Genomic DNA, 17,483 nt, shown 5'->3' with positions numbered 1-17,483 from the left:
GTAAGGCACACTTTCTAGCTATTCCCTAATTAGAGCTCCTTGAATATAAATTGTTTGTTCTTGAAAGAAAGATTATGCAGTTTAGGAAATTATTTGAAAGGTAGATACATACATTTTCAAACATATTACATAAAAAGAAGTAAATTGGCAAGACCGTTAAATTATAACCTTTTTTCATATTCATGTCATGTTAAAAATTTTTAACAACTTTATTATCAGGTATATGGATCTCTTACAAACCACTGCAATATTTAAAATAGCTTAAAGAATGAAAGTGATCAACAAATATCTGACCAAATACCCAGCTCTATATATGTCTGTCATTGGTATATTTCTTCTAAAGAGCTATTTGTTCAAGTATACATTCCTTGTGTGTCTATGGTTCTGTGATAAGAGGTCATATTTACTTAAAGATTGTTTTTTTGTTAAGGCCAGAGGGGACCATTATGTCTGGTTTGGCCTCCTTAACTATGCTCCAGGGAAGAACTGGCTTGTGTACCTTGGATGATGCTAGATTTTAAGTTGACTCCCTTCCATCCATTCCCCCCCCCCCCAGTTGTGTATCTAGAAGTAAGTATAGATCACTGTATGTTTAAATAATCTGAACAGCATTTTTAAATGTTTAATTTTACTTGGATGAACTTTCTGATATTTTCCCCACAAAATAAATGGCCACATGTCTGCATGCTACCCATTTAAAAAGCAAATCAAATCAAAGAACATCAGGGGTTTTTTGTTTTTAACCATACAAGATAATGGAAAAACTCTAGGCCAGTTCTAGCTTTTTCACTGCTGACAATAAAACCTGGAGAAGGGAGTTCAGGGAAGGAAAATTCTTCAAGATTCCCCTTGAAAAATTTTCCATTCTGTCTTGGCTTCAGTTTTGGCTCCTTGAGGGATAAGTCATTGGGATTCATAGAAGGCTAGGGTAGTCCCTCCGTACTTGCTTTGGGACATCAACGTTCCCCTCTGCTTTCTTGAAACTATATTGCTAAGGCAGTTCCTGTCCGTGGCTGTTCACAGAGGCTTCATCCATCACTCTTTTTAAAATGGGTTCTTTAGGGTTTGCCCTCTTTTAAACCTATATATCCTAACTCTCAAAGGGGGCTGCAGAAATCACTGCTCTCTTCCCTTCTGTACAGAGCAGGGGAGATTTAGACATGAATTCCAGGTTTTCATTTGATCAGGTTATGGCTGGTCCAGCTCTCTGCTGTAGAAATGAGTTCCACTGCTGTATTTTGGTTCACCTTCTGAATTTTTCTTTCAGATGTTGATTGCTTTTTGAACCAGTAGCTTCTGATGCACACCTAATTTGCAAAGTTTAATAACTGCAACAATAATTCTAATAAAATCACTTGTGGTGTTGGAAGTGAGACAGTAATTCCATGTCCATGTAATCTAAATACTGAGAGGTAATACCTATATGAAAAATGTGAGAGCCAGTCAGTGAGATGAAGTTAATGTATGTTGGGGTTATAAGACTTTCTTGTATGAATGTATTGCTCGAGCTTAATAGGGGGCTGTGGGGGAAAGCAAGCATGGAAGCAACACAGGGGCTCCCGGCAAGCAACCTCCAAACCAACCTTGAGGGGCAGTTACAAGCTGGTGGGAGAAAACATTGTCTTCAGCCAAAATGCAAGCCTTGTTTTGCCAGGGTGGGAAGCCAGAGATCAAAAGAACACCTAACAGTCAAAAAACCCTTTCTGGGGGAGTCAGTTTGCGGAAGGGCAGGTTGACACAGAAAGAGATTCTGCAGAAGGGTCCGAAAGATTTTGTGTCTTTCCCCAGATCCAGGAAACAGTAAGTCTTAGGGAAAGGCAGATATATGCATATAAGCTGGTTTATTGTTTTTCAAGATGTTTTTTCTCTGAAATGCTGTTCTATATAAACAATGCTTTGATTTAAGAAAGCTGTTTGGTCGCTGGTTGCCACTGCTATTACTCCTGGAGGAAACAGGTATGCAGGGAACTGAGCTTCTGTCACACCTGCTGAGCTAAGTGCAGTTAGCACCAGTAACTACAGCCCAACGCCTGGTCTGAGAGTGAGAGAATCATATGATTCCACCCACAGACAGATGATGGCTTAAGACCTGAGAGAAGGGGATCCACTCAAAGTGACTAGGAGGGATCAAAGGTATGGTTAGTCAGGTAAGTGTGACAGTGACTTCTGGGTTATTCTATATTGTGCACAACACAGATACCTAGTGTACTTGTTGATGGTTCGGGTCCTCACTTTTTTTTTTCCTTAACACTGTGAAGAAGTTCAGGTCCCAAGTGTGACCTGTTTAAAACTATTGTTTGATCCCAGATACATTGCCACCTTAGCATGAAATTAGAAAAACATTGACAGGATATTACATATAAAATTGTGTTTTATGTCCTCCTGGCTATTTTTTAACAAACACTGTTTCCAGAGTTGTACTGACATTTCTAAGGTTACTAGTACACAATGATGATGAATATATTGTTTTTTTAAAAAGTTAATTTGAAATTTTGGCCTGTCTCTTCCCACCCCAAACCCACCTGGTAGATGGTCTTGAAGAGATTGCTAGGGAGCTGTGCTCTGCAGTATGCAAGATTTATGGTAATCTCTATGTAGCCTCTCTTTGCCCTGACCATTTCCACTCTGGTTCTGCTGCATGCAGGACATTCCAGAGCCTTTACTTAGAGGGCTAATTCCTGCAGTCGGAAGCTCAGCAAATTGATCAGGTTACAGCTTCCTGCAGGAGGCGCACTCAGGAAAGAAAAGCTACAGGAGGCTTCCATCTTGGAATATCCTGAGGAAGAATGCCTTTGTGTGGTTTTGACAATGCTTTTTTTCCAGAAGTATGAGGGATTTCTCTTATTCACTGTGATTGAACTTTTAACTAGAATTAAACCTAAAATAACAGTATCTTGTAAGAAAATTACAATTTATTTTCTGCTTCCATATTAGTTTTTGAATATTGTTATTTCTCCGTTTGTTTTAAATGAAGGAATTTTGTGTAGAAGGTAGAAGAACATAATTACAGTTCATTTGAGGGTCACATGATGCCAAGATAGTTGGAGAGCATAACAAATGGCATGTGCAACAAAAAAATGGACTACATTAGTACTTCAAAAAAAATCCATTGGTTTCAAAGTAACAGCTGAATGGTGAGAGAGGTTTCCAACATACAATTTACAAGTGTATTTTTCTCTGTCTTTGTAGTGCACCAGCTTACACTGCTGGTGACATCACATGAACTCTGTTGGAGCATGAAATTGGGCTGTCAAAACTTTTCAGTCTATTGTACAGTTTCTCAAAATTTAATTTTCTGACCTTGCAGCGAATGATGTAAAGGTGAAACAGACCTAGGATACTAGAAAAGAGCACTTACCTTTACTCCTAAGGACAGCTGTATGCTTCAGCAGACAATAAATTAAATTCTAAATACACTGCTTCGCAGTGTTGGGTCAACCAGCATACTAATCTAAAATTGATGGATTTAAACAATAAACATGACAAACAGGGTAGTTGAATCTGACTTTATATCTCTGTGGATGAAAAGTTTGGAAGTCTGTTTCATGCCAAAATTAGTGGAATTTGGCCTCTACCCAAGTACCCTTTGAAACTGTCTTGATATTTTAGGAATCCCATAGAACTTCTGTGGACCAGCAGTGAAGAGATTAATTTGGCCTGGCTACAACCTGCTCATTGCGGTTTTCAGTGTATACCTTGAAACATGGATTATTTTTGAATCTTTATTACTAATATAACCAAGAATTTGACATTGCTCCTTAAAATAAAAATGAACTTTTCTGGTGACCAACAACATGGAAACATTTGGAAGGTTTAGACTAGCAGATAGTAAGTACCCTGTCGTATATGGGAACAATCTTGTCAACAGCTGTCTGGGATGCAAACATGGATACAGAAACCAAGTGATCTATTCTGAAAGTATGTAGAAAAAAGTATATCATCTGTGCTTAAGGTTTCCATACATCCAGGCACACAGTTCAAGGACAACTGCTACCATATTTTGGAATAATTTATTTATAGTGCCTAGAATATCACTTTTCTGGTGTGCTGCTTGGAGAGCCATCTTGAATGCAATCAGTACCATGATCAGATACCATGGTGATAGATGCAGTATAAGGACCTAGGTGGGTAGTATTGTATGAGTGCTAAGTGCATTTTTGCTCATGTAGAAAGTCAGTGATAAAAATGATAGGGTTCACTTATCTGATATTGTAAAACCAAAATTGTTTGGGACTGGATGGCTTTTTTTCTTCATTAAATAATGTGATTGTGCAGGTAACTCTCACATATACAATTAGTTCACAGTTCTGTTTGCAAAACCGCACTACTCTACTAATTTTATTTTTTAAAGGCACTTCATTGCAGGTAATAAGTAACCCATGTTGGGTACAAAGATTTCCAGAGTTGCCTTTTCTCTCTTTATTCTGAAAGCTGATTTGCATCGGTAACTATGACAGGGAAATTCTTATATTCTGAAAGGACGTTAGGTATAATTAACTGACTGAATACAAATTACTTCCATCTGGAAGCAGGTTTCAGAGTAACAGCTGTGTTAGTCTGTATTCGCAAAAAGAAAAGGAGTACTCTCTAAGGTGCCACAAATACTCCTTTTCTTTTTCCATCTGGAAAGTGCATAAAGAGGGTATTCGCTGTCTGACATGGCCATTATTCTTGAAGTTTGTGCCAGGAGTCTCCTTCAATGGATTGTTTTCCATTATAATATTCCACTGCCAGCACATTCTGTCACCCACAATTTTCTCTGCTGGAAATCTAAACTAGAAATGGTGCCAGACCAAAAGGTGTTGGACATGAATACACATGTTGCAACAGTAGCTATGCAAAGTTAAAATTAACATTTGTCCTGGAAGGGAAATTACTTTGTGACTTCTGTACAAATAAATCTCTGGTGTGTTCTCTTAAGCTCTTAAATTGTTTGCTAAATTTTGAGCTTAGACCTAGAAAGAATTATGTAAATTAAAAAAACAGCATATGGCTGGATTAAAGTCTTGCCTTCACTGGTGAGGCTAAACCACCCCAAAAAATTCATATACCAGTCAACAGTTAAAGTCCATTCATGAATACATTTGGAGATGTTAATTTAGTTTTTCTCCACCAGTAATGTTTATTACAAATTTATACCACTTGTAGCATAGTGAGTGACCTGTTCAGAAGTTGTCTTGTACTGAGCAAGCACAGCAACTGAACTGAAATATTTGTAGGTAACATGAAGACTTTGGAAGGTATGATTGAATAAAATACAAGTTGATAAATTGGAGAAACTGGCTGAGATTGAAATAAGATTGAATACAAAGACATAAAGAGGTTCATCTCTGAGGAATAATCAAATTCACAAATATGGTATAGAAAAATGATAGGTAGATGATAAAAATAGCTTAGAGACAGCTCTCCCATTTTATAAAAGCCTTGTATAAACTTGAGGGAGGTAAATATTATCTCAGTGTTACAGGTGGGGAAATGGAGCTATGAATTGAATTACCGAGTGCTGCATGCACAGACTCAGAAAAGTCCCCATTTCTCAGCTCTAATTTCAGTCCATTAAACCGTACCGTTAATAACAGAAGGATCTGTAGAGCCCTGCAAATCCGCTTTATAGCTGTGGACCATGTTTGCGGATCACGGATTGTATGCAGATACAAATTATGTATCTGTACAGGGCTCTAAGGAGCTGAAGGCAAAAAATAATGGAAACAGGGTCAGCAATGGTACATTGTTACATAAAAAAAAAAAAAGAAAAAAGTTTAAATTAGGATGTACTTAAAAAGTAATGTGTAAAACAAACCAGGTAACTATTACACTGTATCCAGCTCTGAGTGAGGTTGCAGCAGACAACTGCTGTCACCTGTGAGAACTATATTTTAAAAAAAAAACATGGGGAGAGGAAAGAACAAATTATATTTTTCAGTGTTAACGAGGCTCCTACTGTCTGCAATTCTGGTCCCCCATGTTTTAGAAAGATGAATTAAAACTGGACCGGGGTAGGGCCGGGCTACTAGGATGATCAGAGGAATGGAAAAGTAACCTTATGAGAGGAGACTCAAAGAGCTTGGCTTGTTTAACTTAACCAAAAGAAGGCTGAGGAGAGATGTATTTATAAAGAACAATCATATCAGAGGGATAAATACCAGGGAGAGGGAGGAGATATTAAAGTTAAGCACCAGTGTTGACACAAGAACAAATGGATATAAACTGGCCATCAAAAAGTTTAGGCTTGAAACTAGATGACGTTTTCTAACCATTAGAGGAGTAAAGTTCTGGAACAGCCTGACTACAAGACTGAGCTTGATAAGTTTATGGAAGGTATGGTCTGATGAGACTGCCTACAGTGGTTTGTGGCACATCTGCGACTGCTAGTAGCAAATATCTCCAGTGGTCTGTGATCAGACACTAGATGGGAAGGGCTCTGAGTTACTACAGAGAATTCTTTCCCAGGTGTCTGGGTGGTGATTTCTTGCCCACATGTTCAGGATCTAACTGACTGCCATGTTTGGGGTGGTGAAGGGTGCCCTGGGATCAGATTGGCAGAGAAGATAGGGGGGTTTCACCTTCCTCTGCAGTATGGGGCATGGATCACTTGCGGGTTTAAATTAGTGTAAATGGTGGATTCTCTGTAACTTGAAGTCTTTAAACCATGATTTGAGGGCTTCAGTAACTCAGCCAGAAGTTATGGGTCTATTAGATGAGTGGGTGGGCAAGATTCTGTGGCCTATAATGTGAAGGAGGTCAGACTAGGTGATCATGATGGTCTCTTCGGGCCTTAAAATCTATGAGTCCTTAATCCTGAGCAGTGTTTTATCCTGCGGGACTGCCTGGGATACACTACTCATACTCCAGGGAAGGATTTGACCTATTCCCTTTGGAGCAAGGTCCCATCCTGGTAATGCTAAAATTCTACCTGGCAGCATAAATTAGGCTAAAAGACTACAACATTTCAAATCAGAAAGAGATTAAGAACACTATAGATCAGAAGCCAAAATAAGTTGTGTGTTAGATGAATATTGGTGCATGACTTGAATGTGTTGTGAGGGATGACGCCAAAAGCAGAATGCCTTCAACCATCTGAAAGCTGTTCATTATGTCTTTGGCTATTTACTCTTCAAATATCCCCCTAACCATAGTTCATGTTGCTTTTTTGTTTAATTTTGGGTTTCCAGTTTGTAATGAATAGATCAACTAGCTCTGGCTAAAGGCAAGAACTTTGCACTCTGAGTTTCCAGAGAAGAGACTCAATTATATAAGAACATACCCCTAGTAATTGTGAACCATTATTAGGAAAAATTAGGGCTAAAACACTTCTGGAGATCAATGTCTGCAAATGCTTTCAGATATTTCATGATAAACTAGGTGAGAAAACCAAACCAAAACAAAAAATTGCTGTGTTTTACCCATAAAATCATACAATGTTTTGGACATGGTCAATATTTTTATATAAGGCCATACGGATTCTAAATTGACCACCTGTCCTGAAAATAAAGATTTTACATCAACTACAATTTAGAAGAATCCTTTTTACCATATTTTTAAATACAGCAATTGAGCATACACTAATTATTGTAGTGGGTGATATTACTTGGTCTTTTTGCACATTTCAGTTACTATTTATTTCTCTTTGGAGAGCCTTCCACCCCTTGAAATCCATGGGAGATTACCTGCTATTTTGGTGTGTCCATTTGAGGATAATTATCAGAACCCTGCAAATTCACTAGTACTTCAGGGAAGTGAGTTGTATTTATATGGCTTATGTTGTATTTTTTTAAACTTTGGAAATGTTCTATGTACACTCTACTTTAGCAAATGTTGACACTTTAAAAGTAATAAAATCAAAATCACAAAAAAATTGAATTTATTAAATGATTTTATTTTAAGAAATACAATATGTAGTGTAATTTCAGTTGATACTGACAGTCACAATTTGTACTTCACACAATGATCATCTAGTCATGCAATAAAATATTTGTTACAGAACACTCCCACTTAAATGATTAATAATCCTTTTCTCTTAGTTAAGGCATGGCACAGATCCTTGAACACTTGATACACGCCCTACATTCTCATCTTTCTACACACTTGACAGCACAGTGCAATTACACATTCCAAGAACACTAGGCTTGAACTCCTGGTCCTATTGAAGTCAAACCGAGTTTTGCCATTTACTTCAGTGGGTCAAGATTTCACCCTGAATCTCTATCTATGAAGTTATAGCACATAGCCATTGTAATCCTTCAAACATATCACTCCCTTAAAGACTAAGGTTTGTAAATTCAAATATTCAGTGAAGAAAAGAAAATGTCAATAACAGCCAAAACATTTCATATCTCAAGTCTTGCACTGATCTAGGTTAACAGTGTAAATTCTTAACCATCAACAATCCATCTAGAGATTCTGAAATCATTTCTTGCCTCCTTCCCAGTCCACCTTTGGATTTAGATAGAAGGAAAAAAAGGTTACGTGATGTGAATGGTACTGAGAAACACAGAAGAGTAGAGTCTTCATATGGTTGACTAAAGCTAGTACACAACATCGCATGTTTCGAAAAATGTCTTGCAAGCACAGCTCTGCTTTCCTCCTTGTTTTAAACTTTAAATATCTTTCCCACACTCGGGGCAAAGGATGTCATCCCTTTCTGTGAGGAAGCCGCGGCCCACTAATGAAAGAGAACACTTCTTACAGTTAAAGCAGTCATTATGCCACTGCCGTTCTTCAAAGGAGATATACTTGGTTCCTCCGAGTCCTATTTAAAAACCAAAAGTGATAAGGAAAAACAATGGAGTACCAGTCATCAGGTGGCTTAGTGTAAGAATGTATTTGGGGACTACTATTGATATCAGATATAAGGCAATGAAAAACTTTTTGTGAGAGAGAATTCCATTCCTGCTTTGTGTTAGTCTAATTTTGCCATCCTTACACTTGTTGAGTAGCATCCTAGGGCTTATCTACAATTAAAACACTACAGCTACGCTGCTGTAGAGCTTCAGTGTAGACACTTCCCTTTGTCAGTGGGAGAGGTTCTCCTATTGGCATAGGTAATCTACCTCTCAGAGAGGCAGTAGCTAGATGAATGGAATAATTCTTCCATCGACCTAGTGCCGTCTACAGGGGGATTTAGGTCGGCTTAACTATGTCACTCAAGGGTGTGGATTTTTCGCATCCCTGAATGACATAGCTGGTTTGATGTAATTTTCTAGCATAGACCAGCCTTTAATCTTCATGCTACTCAGTGTGAGTATGAACTGGACCTTAAATGATGGACTTGAGCCTTAACTGATGGATTTGACAGAGAAATGGGGTATAATGTACACGAGGGAGTCAGAACAGAGAGGAAAGATATGGGTTACAGAAATAAGATAACACGGTTATTCAGTACAGGGATACATATGTCCTGAAAGGTTAGGGTTTTTTAATTTTTTTTTTAATGTGAACTTGCTCAATTGTGAAGGTGACATTGCAGAACTGGGATTGAGTGATCTGAGTAGAACGAAGGGAATGGTTTGACAGTTTTGATGTGGGTGTGTCAAGAAAGTGGAACCATGAGAAGAAAGTGCAAAAATATTTGAGAGAAAGAGGTGAAGGGGCCATTGAGGATGGCCTCATTGGTGAAGCAGAAGTTTGGAGGAATGTAAAAGGGGACAAGGGCCCAGATTTCAGGATGAGCTATGCGTTGCATGACCTTGGAAGCAAGAACAAGCTGTTTGAACCTGATGCTGAGGGAGCAGTCAGAGAAGAGACTGAAAGGATGTGTGCAACGTGGTTGAATTGACAGGTGAGAGATGATTTTGGCAAGAGTATTTTGGACAGTTGGGAGGGAAGTGAAGTTAGTATCAAAAAGCTCAAAGGGGGGAGATTGCAGCATAAAGATAGACAGGAAATGTTGAATTTCCATGATGGCAAAGAAGTGCTAAGTGTGCCATCCAAAGTGGACTATTGGTAATGGCAGGAGAGGTGTAAGCAGACAGGCAACGAGTGAAATAATGGCGTGGGGCAGAGCAGTGGTAGTGTCAGATGAGAGAGACTCAGAGTTGTGGCTCAGAACCTCAGTCTTGGACTGTATAACTCACATGTCTAAAGCATTGACCACCTCACATGGAGGGTTATATTTTTATGCTTAGTGATGTTAATTCAGCACTATATAATTGTTCTCTTTAATATTTTTATATTGAATGGCAGTGCCTCAAAGCCTTGTGATTTCTAGGCACCTATCCTGAAAATCCAGGAAAACCCCATTGCAGTCGAATATGAGACATAATTAAATGTACTTCTGGGAGGGAAACTACAGTTGGTAAGTACGGTAGTGTCTCAGAAATAATACCATATGGGGTATGTATGTCCTACTATATGCAAAGCTGTCTTAGGATATGTCTACATGTTCCTTGGAACTCAAATGAAAAGGAGAAAAATTCAAAGTAAGGACTCATTCAAATTTTTCCAAGACCCCAAAGACTCAAGTAAAAGTGCTCAAATTCAGGATATGATAAGATTGGGATACTTGTTGTGTCTCTTAAATTAAGCTGACCACTACATTGCTCACAAATATTTTTAAAATTAATTGCTTTCGGAAGATCATGGTGGTAAGACACCTACCACTGATGGGGTTGGTGCATCCCGCACACTTTTTGGCATAGAGATTGCAGAAGCAGCTCAGGCAATATGCAAACTCATCCCGGGAGGTAAAGCGCTGTCCAGACAACTGCTTCTTGCATCCAGTACAAACAAAGCACTCCTTGTGCCAGGGCTGCTCCCGGTATGTCACACCTCCTGTTGTGATAGCCTGTGGGGTTGGGGGGTGGTTGTTGTTTTTTTTTTCAAGAATAAAAGAGGTTTTGTGAGGTCACCTTCTTACTGAGGATGACTTATTTTTAAACCAGGTATAACATTTATGATTGCTGGCAGGAACTGACTTTGAGACGGAAGACTTGGTTTGGGATAAGTGATTATTGTGCCCAATTATGCAAAGTCTCATCCTTAAACTACTCATTTGCTCCCTTTTCATCTTGTAATCTTGCTCAAACTTGTCCGCTTTGTATATAAAACCCTTACACCATTCTGCTTCATTACTATGTTTTTCTCTACTCCTTTCCTTGTGCTCATCTCAACGTTGGCCTCCTTTCCATGCTTTCACATAATCCCATCCCTGGTGGTGAAATAATTTATCTCTGAAGCTTCTGCTGTCTGAAACAGCCTTCTTTAATTTTTCCTCCTCATCAACAAAACATTTAATTTCAAATCTCTTCTGAAAATGTCTCTCTTCTCCTTTGCTTGCATCTCTTTGACCCAGTCCTGGACATCCATCACATAATGAGTCATTCAAACCATCCCACTGAAGTCAATGATACTAAATTATCTATGTGAGCAAGGAATCAACCACAATCAATCCTTCGGGTTGCAGGATCAAGTCATAATTTATTTCTTCCGCTGGTATTTTTAAATTCTAATTCACTATAGAATGGTGGCATATGAATTGTAGGAAATATGTTGTGCAAACAATTGACCTGATCCCGCAAACACCTGTGACTTGTTACTGAGTAGTGACTTCAAAAATGTTGATTTCAGAAAATATATGCTATAAACATGGCAACTTTTTTTTTCTTTTTTCCTCTTGATCTTTATGGTTGGGATTTCCAAGAGGATTCTGCATGAGACTAACTCAGCTCCTGTTGAAGTCAAGGGGAAAATATTATTGATTTCAGTGGGAGCTGGGTTGGACCACTGCGGAGTGCTTTAATTTGAAAATTTCACCCTCCATGCCTTTCCCGCACTCAGAGCTAAAGATGTCATCACCTTGTAGGAAACATCTCATGGTAATGAGCATTGAACTTGTTAATAAGGGTTTGCAGGACTGGACCCTAAAGTTGTACTGCATTTCCTAAGGTCAGTTGATTTTATCATTGTTTTCATAACAATTTATCTCTCACATAGGAAAAACAAAAAACCCTCCACCAATTTGGTAGGTATGACAAATTTTTAAATTTGAGATACATAAATTAAGAATAATACCTTCTTACACTGGACACACTGCATGGCAAACTGCTTTTCATAGCAGGGTACGCAGAAGTTTTGATTATCTTTGGGGATGAAGGTCTTTGTTCCAATTGGTTGTTGACAGCGATGGCAGATAAAGCAGGTCTCATGCCAGCTGTTGCCCTTATACTCCATCTTGCGCGTACCTGTCATGAGATCAAAGCACAAAATGAAGCCCTTCATGCTGACAGTTATAGCAGTTTTAACCATTGTAGTTTTTAATTGGTTCTACTGATTGCTAGAACCTGTGTAGTGATTAGCTAGCATAGCAAGGAGTTAGGTGCTGTTCACAGAGGAAGTTTCCAGAGTTTGCGAGTTATGGTAAGGAGAGAGGAGTAGCTACAGAGAGCCACAGGCTTCCTTCAGATGGCACTGTGAGAATTCATTCATTAGGAATTCTTGTGAAATCTGCAGTATTAGCCTTACCTTTGCTCTGTTCCACACCTTTTATTAAAGTCCTACGGTTATTTTTTCATTTAGCTTTTGCTTTGTGTTTGTGCCTCAAATACAAGAACAAGCGGACGAGTCTGATGGAAATGCCAGTTATGTTATTCCCTGACCCTTTTACATAAGAACGGCCATACCGGGTCAGACCAAAGCTCCATCTAGCCCAGTATCCTGTCTTCCAACAGTGGCCAAAGCCAGGTGCACCAGAGGGAATAAACAGAACAGGTAATCATCAAGTGATCAATTCCCTGTCGCCCATTCCCAGCTTCTGGCAGAGCCTAGGGACACCATCCCTCCCATCCTAGCTAATAGCCATTGATGGACCTATCCTCCATGAATTTATCTAGTTCTTTTTTGAACCCTGTTATAGTCTTGGCCTTCACAACATCCTCTGGCAAGGAGTTCCACAGACTGACTGTGCGTTGTGTGAAGAAATACTTCTTTTTGTTTTAAACTTGCTGCCTATTAATTTCATTTGGTGACCCCCTAGTTCTTGTATTATGAGAGAGAGTAAATAACACTTCCTTATTTACTTTCTCCACACCAGTCATGATTTTATAGACCTCAATCATATCCCCTCTTAGTTGTCTCTTTTCCAAGTTGAAAAGTCCCAGTCTTATTAATCGCTCCTCATACGGCAGCCATTCCATACCCCTAATCATTTTTTTGCCCTTTTCTGAACCTTTTCCAATTCCAATATATCTTTTTTTTAAATGGGGTGACCACATCTGCATGCAGTATTCAAGATGTGGGCGTACCATGGATTTATATAGAGGCAACATGATATTTTCTGTCTTATCTATCCCTTTCTTAATGATTTCCAACATTCTGTTCGCTTTTTGTGACTGCATGTTGAGTGGATGTTTTCAGAGAACTATCCACTAGGACTCCAAGCTCTCTTTCTTGAGTGGTGACAGCTAATTTAGACTTTATAGGTATAGTTGGGATTATATTTTCCAATGTGCATTACTTTGCATTTATCAACATTGAATTTCATCTGTCATTTTGTTGCCCAGTCACCCAGTTTTGTGACATCCTTTTGGAGCTCTCGCAGTCTGCCTGGTACTTAACTGCCTGGGATTTTTCCAATAAAACATATACTAGTTGGGCCAGGACATACCCATCACATCTGCTCTATGCCTCTGAAGTCTATAACAAAATCGATAACAAAGTCTTCTCTGATTTAAACGATGAAGCATCTGACCCTGCGAGCATCGTTGGCTGGCTGCATGCCCATTCAAACATTCTCTGAGATCAGTTGCCTTTAAACCATGCTTTTTGTTGAGAAAAGGAAAAAAACTTGAAACAATCTTAATTCTTTGGAGTCAGGAACCTAAGCCCTCTTCTTGCCCCAGCATTTCAGAGGTTGTTCTTAAGCATTCCAGACAATATCACAGATGCCACATTTTCACGTGCAAACTTCTTCATGTACTGACGCATATTTTTCTCTGTCAGCAAATTAGAACAGGAATAATCCAGGCCAGAAGCAAAATATAACTACAAAAGAAATTACTACCATTTGTATTGTCAAACAAAACGTATAGATCGTATGTTTACATTTAAAAGAATATCAATTTGCGACAAGCTGATCAGGTATTAGCTGGTGGCTAAGGGCATGATTCTGCCCTTTGATGACTGATTTCAGTGGATGCCAAAAGCATTTATCCAAGGACCTTCCCACCTCTCCTTCCCCAGATTTTAGATCTTTCCCTTAATAGCCCAGTGTGTCATTCCTTCACTTACTTTTTCTCTTCTTATATTTCTAAAATGTGTCCTGAGACATATGATAGGACATGTTTTAAAAATGAAACATTAAATAAAGAAATAACTGATTCATAGCAAATATGTTAATTGACAATTATCTTGCTTCATGACACTTCAGTGCCTCAATGTTTCTTATTTTATTAATGCACTACATTAATAATAATTTTCAGATGAGACAAAGGAGCAACAGAATCAGTCCCTAAAGAAAAGAAATATCTGGCTATTAATGAGAGGAGATCTGGAATCTGAGAGGGGTTGCATGCTGGAGCAAAATATTTGTTTTCATATCTTTGGTTGGGAGGCAAGATGCATTGGGCTCTGAGGTAGTGATGACAATGAAACACAGTCCAGTGAGGCTTCCTTGTTAATTTTATATCTGCCAGACTGAAATCAGTGGAAGTTTAGGCTGTGTGGAGACTGCATGATCAGTCTTTTAATTACTGTAGTGTTTAATGTAATGTCACAAAACTGCTTTATCACATCTAAATTGAACATTCGGTGCAGCAAAGTAAAAACCAAGAGCAGCATCAATAACCATCTAGACATGTATCTAATCTCTCCTGTCTGTCTTGGGTCTTCCTGAATTAATCCACCTGGGCACTGACCCCGTTGCTGCATCACCGCTCATATAGCACACTAAGGAAGAAGATGGATACTGCATGTGTAGCTCTCTGCTCACAATGGTGCATACAGTGTAGAGCAGTGGTTTTCAAACTTTTTTTTCCTGGGGACCCAGTTGAAGAAAATTGTTGATGCCCTCGACCCAACGGAGCTGAGGATGAGGGGTTTGGGATGTGGGAGGGGCAGAGGGCTGGGGAGCTGGGGTGAGGGCTGTGGGTGAGGCCAGGAATGAGGGGTTCAGGTTGTGGGAGGGGGCTCTGTGCTGGGGTTGGGGTGCAGGAGGGGTTCAGGCTCTGGGCTGGGACTGGGGATGAGGGGTTTGGGGTGCAGGAGGGACTCTGGGTTTGGGGGTGCTCAGGGCAGGGGGTTGAGGTGCAGGAGGGGTGCAGGGCTTGGGCAGCATGGCCCCGTGACCCCCCTGCCTAGAAGCCGAACCCACTGCTGGCCGCTTCTGGGGCACAGTGCGGTGTTGGAAAAGGTAGGCACTAGCCTGCCTTAGCTGGGCAGCACCCCCGTCAGGACTTTTAATGTTCCGTTTGGTGGTGCAGGCCAGAGTGACCCAGCGCCTGACGTGCCATGACCCAGTAGGGGGTCGCCACCTGAACTTTAAAAAACACTGGTGTAGAGCAGCCTGATTACCAAGTGTGCTGGTGGCTTTCGCTGCATACATTAGGCAGGGATGTGGTTGCAAAATTTTTCATTAATTGATTTCCTGTCTGGGTTGTAAGCTTAAAACAAATGGAGCACACCAAACACTAGGAGATGACTAATTTAAAATAATGTTCATGAACACTCCTCCTCACAATTAAAAATGACACAATTAGCTATTAACATACAGTTTGTATGGTAACTTCCAACTTATCTGTATGTGTGTATATATACATATCTTACTATATGTTCCATTCTATGCATCCGATGAAGTGAGCTGTAGCTCACGAAAGCTCATGCTCAAATAAATTGGTTAGTCTCTAAGGTGCCACAAGTCCTCCTGTTCTTTTTGTGAATACAGACTAACACGGCTGCTACTCTGAAACCTGTCAATTAACTATAGTTCTCAACTAATAAAACACAAGTAATGTATCTATGCTCCTGAAAAGGGGAAAGAGAGTACATATGTGGAACCCTAAGCAATTTTGGCCATCTGCTTTTAAAGACTTTTGCATTATTTCTATTTGTACATCCTATCTTATATCCCAAGCCCCTGCAATTTTTATGTCATGGCCTGTCAGGCACCCATGCCAATTTTCACGTGGTTAACATGAGTGCCAGTTCAGAAAGGATTCAGCTGGAATAACATCCTGTCGCTGATCATTACCAGGCATACATAATGGATTCCTGAATTTTAAGAGTAAAAACTGGTTTTATTATCTATTTCTAGATCCAGCCCCAACCTCTGCCCTTTTAAGCCTTCAAATTGTTATGGAATGTTATGGCATTGTAAACAACAGAGCATGTTTAATGGTCTCTTACCATGTGCCTCTCAACAGCTGTTTCTTGGATAGCCAAACTTGACAGGGAACTGGTTCCCTCGTTTCAGACTCAGGGACTCAACAGCACTTTGGAGGTAGCCTGGCTGCTTTTTTTCACCTTTCATTGAAAAGCTAAATGGGGAGTATTTAGCTCCCAATTTAGCTATTTAAGTAAAAAGTTAAACTTTAAAAGCACCCTGTTGCTCTTCAGATGGTAGCAGCCAGTCAAGATAGCGTACAAGAAAGAAAGACAACACTAGACAGACAAGGTGTATAAGAACTTTGGCTGTCCAGGCTGCATATATAGTGTACAAATTGATTATGGCACGATTTGAATGCTTATCAAAAATTGAATTAAAAATAGAACTGAGACTTACTTTTCCCCCTTTCTTTGTATTAATACATCTCATTTGTATAATTGATGTATGGAAATCTATTATGTGAATTAGGTGATCTGGATAACTTAAAACATAGGTTATAAAATCCCCAACTGGCCCATCAGATTATGAATTAGGACATTCAGTACTGTAAAGATATTTGTTACAAAGGAGGCTGGGGTTAGTTTTGATATTTGACCCAGCTTTTTTTTTTTTTTCTTTTTTTTTTTTGGTCTCATCCAATTTCCTGCCATTGCAGCAGCCTTGGCATTTGGACACCTTCATCTCTCCCTCTGTCTCCCAGTGGCACATAGTTTAATTTCCTGAGGACTGAAATGCTTTAGTATAACTCAAGTCTTTGGGCTTAATATAAGGGCATCTGAAAATGAATAGCCTGTGATATACAGAAAATGGTTCCTTCTGGCCTTTAAACCATATAAAATGAAATGAAGTTGAGAGACTGTCAATGACTTCAGTGGGCTTTGGGGCAGGCCTTAAAGTACAGACAAATGAAAATTGGTATATCCTAACCTGGCATGATAGTCTTCTTACACTCATTGCATTTGGAAGAGTATTCATTGGAATAGCATTCAGTACAAAGTAGATGCTCCTCTTTTGCAGCAAAAGGTTTGTCCACCAATGAGTTCTTGCACTGGAAGCAGTGGAAACAGGTTTCATGCCAGTGCCGGTCCTTGTAGGACAGATCCTATAGAAATCCAAAACCACAGAATAAACAGAATGAATAATTTGCACAATTGTAAGTTGGGAGAAT

General features: G+C 39.4%; 1 protein-coding gene across 3 annotated transcripts in view; it reads right to left on the bottom strand.

The window, feature by feature from the left end:
* Positions 1–7,904: 7,904 nt before the first annotated feature.
* FHL2 (four and a half LIM domains 2) overlaps positions 7,905–17,483 on the bottom strand; it is a 69,788-nt gene continuing 60,209 nt past the window's right edge. For all 3 annotated transcript variants that reach the window (XM_073351220.2, XM_073351212.2, XM_073351238.2), the window contains 4 exons: positions 17,243–17,417; positions 12,010–12,179; positions 10,597–10,783; positions 7,905–8,749 (listed from right to left, as the gene is read on the bottom strand). In XM_073351220.2, coding sequence (XP_073207321.1) covers positions 8,598–8,749; positions 10,597–10,783; positions 12,010–12,179; positions 17,243–17,417 — 684 coding nt within the window. In that variant the 3' untranslated portion in view covers positions 7,905–8,597. The remainder of the gene's footprint in view (positions 8,750–10,596; positions 10,784–12,009; positions 12,180–17,242; positions 17,418–17,483) is intronic.

This window comes from Lepidochelys kempii, chromosome 1 (assembly GCF_965140285.1).
Source record: "Lepidochelys kempii isolate rLepKem1 chromosome 1, rLepKem1.hap1, whole genome shotgun sequence".
NCBI lineage: Eukaryota > Metazoa > Chordata > Testudines > Cheloniidae > Lepidochelys > Lepidochelys kempii.
This window is presented reverse-complemented; position numbering and strand designations above follow the sequence as displayed.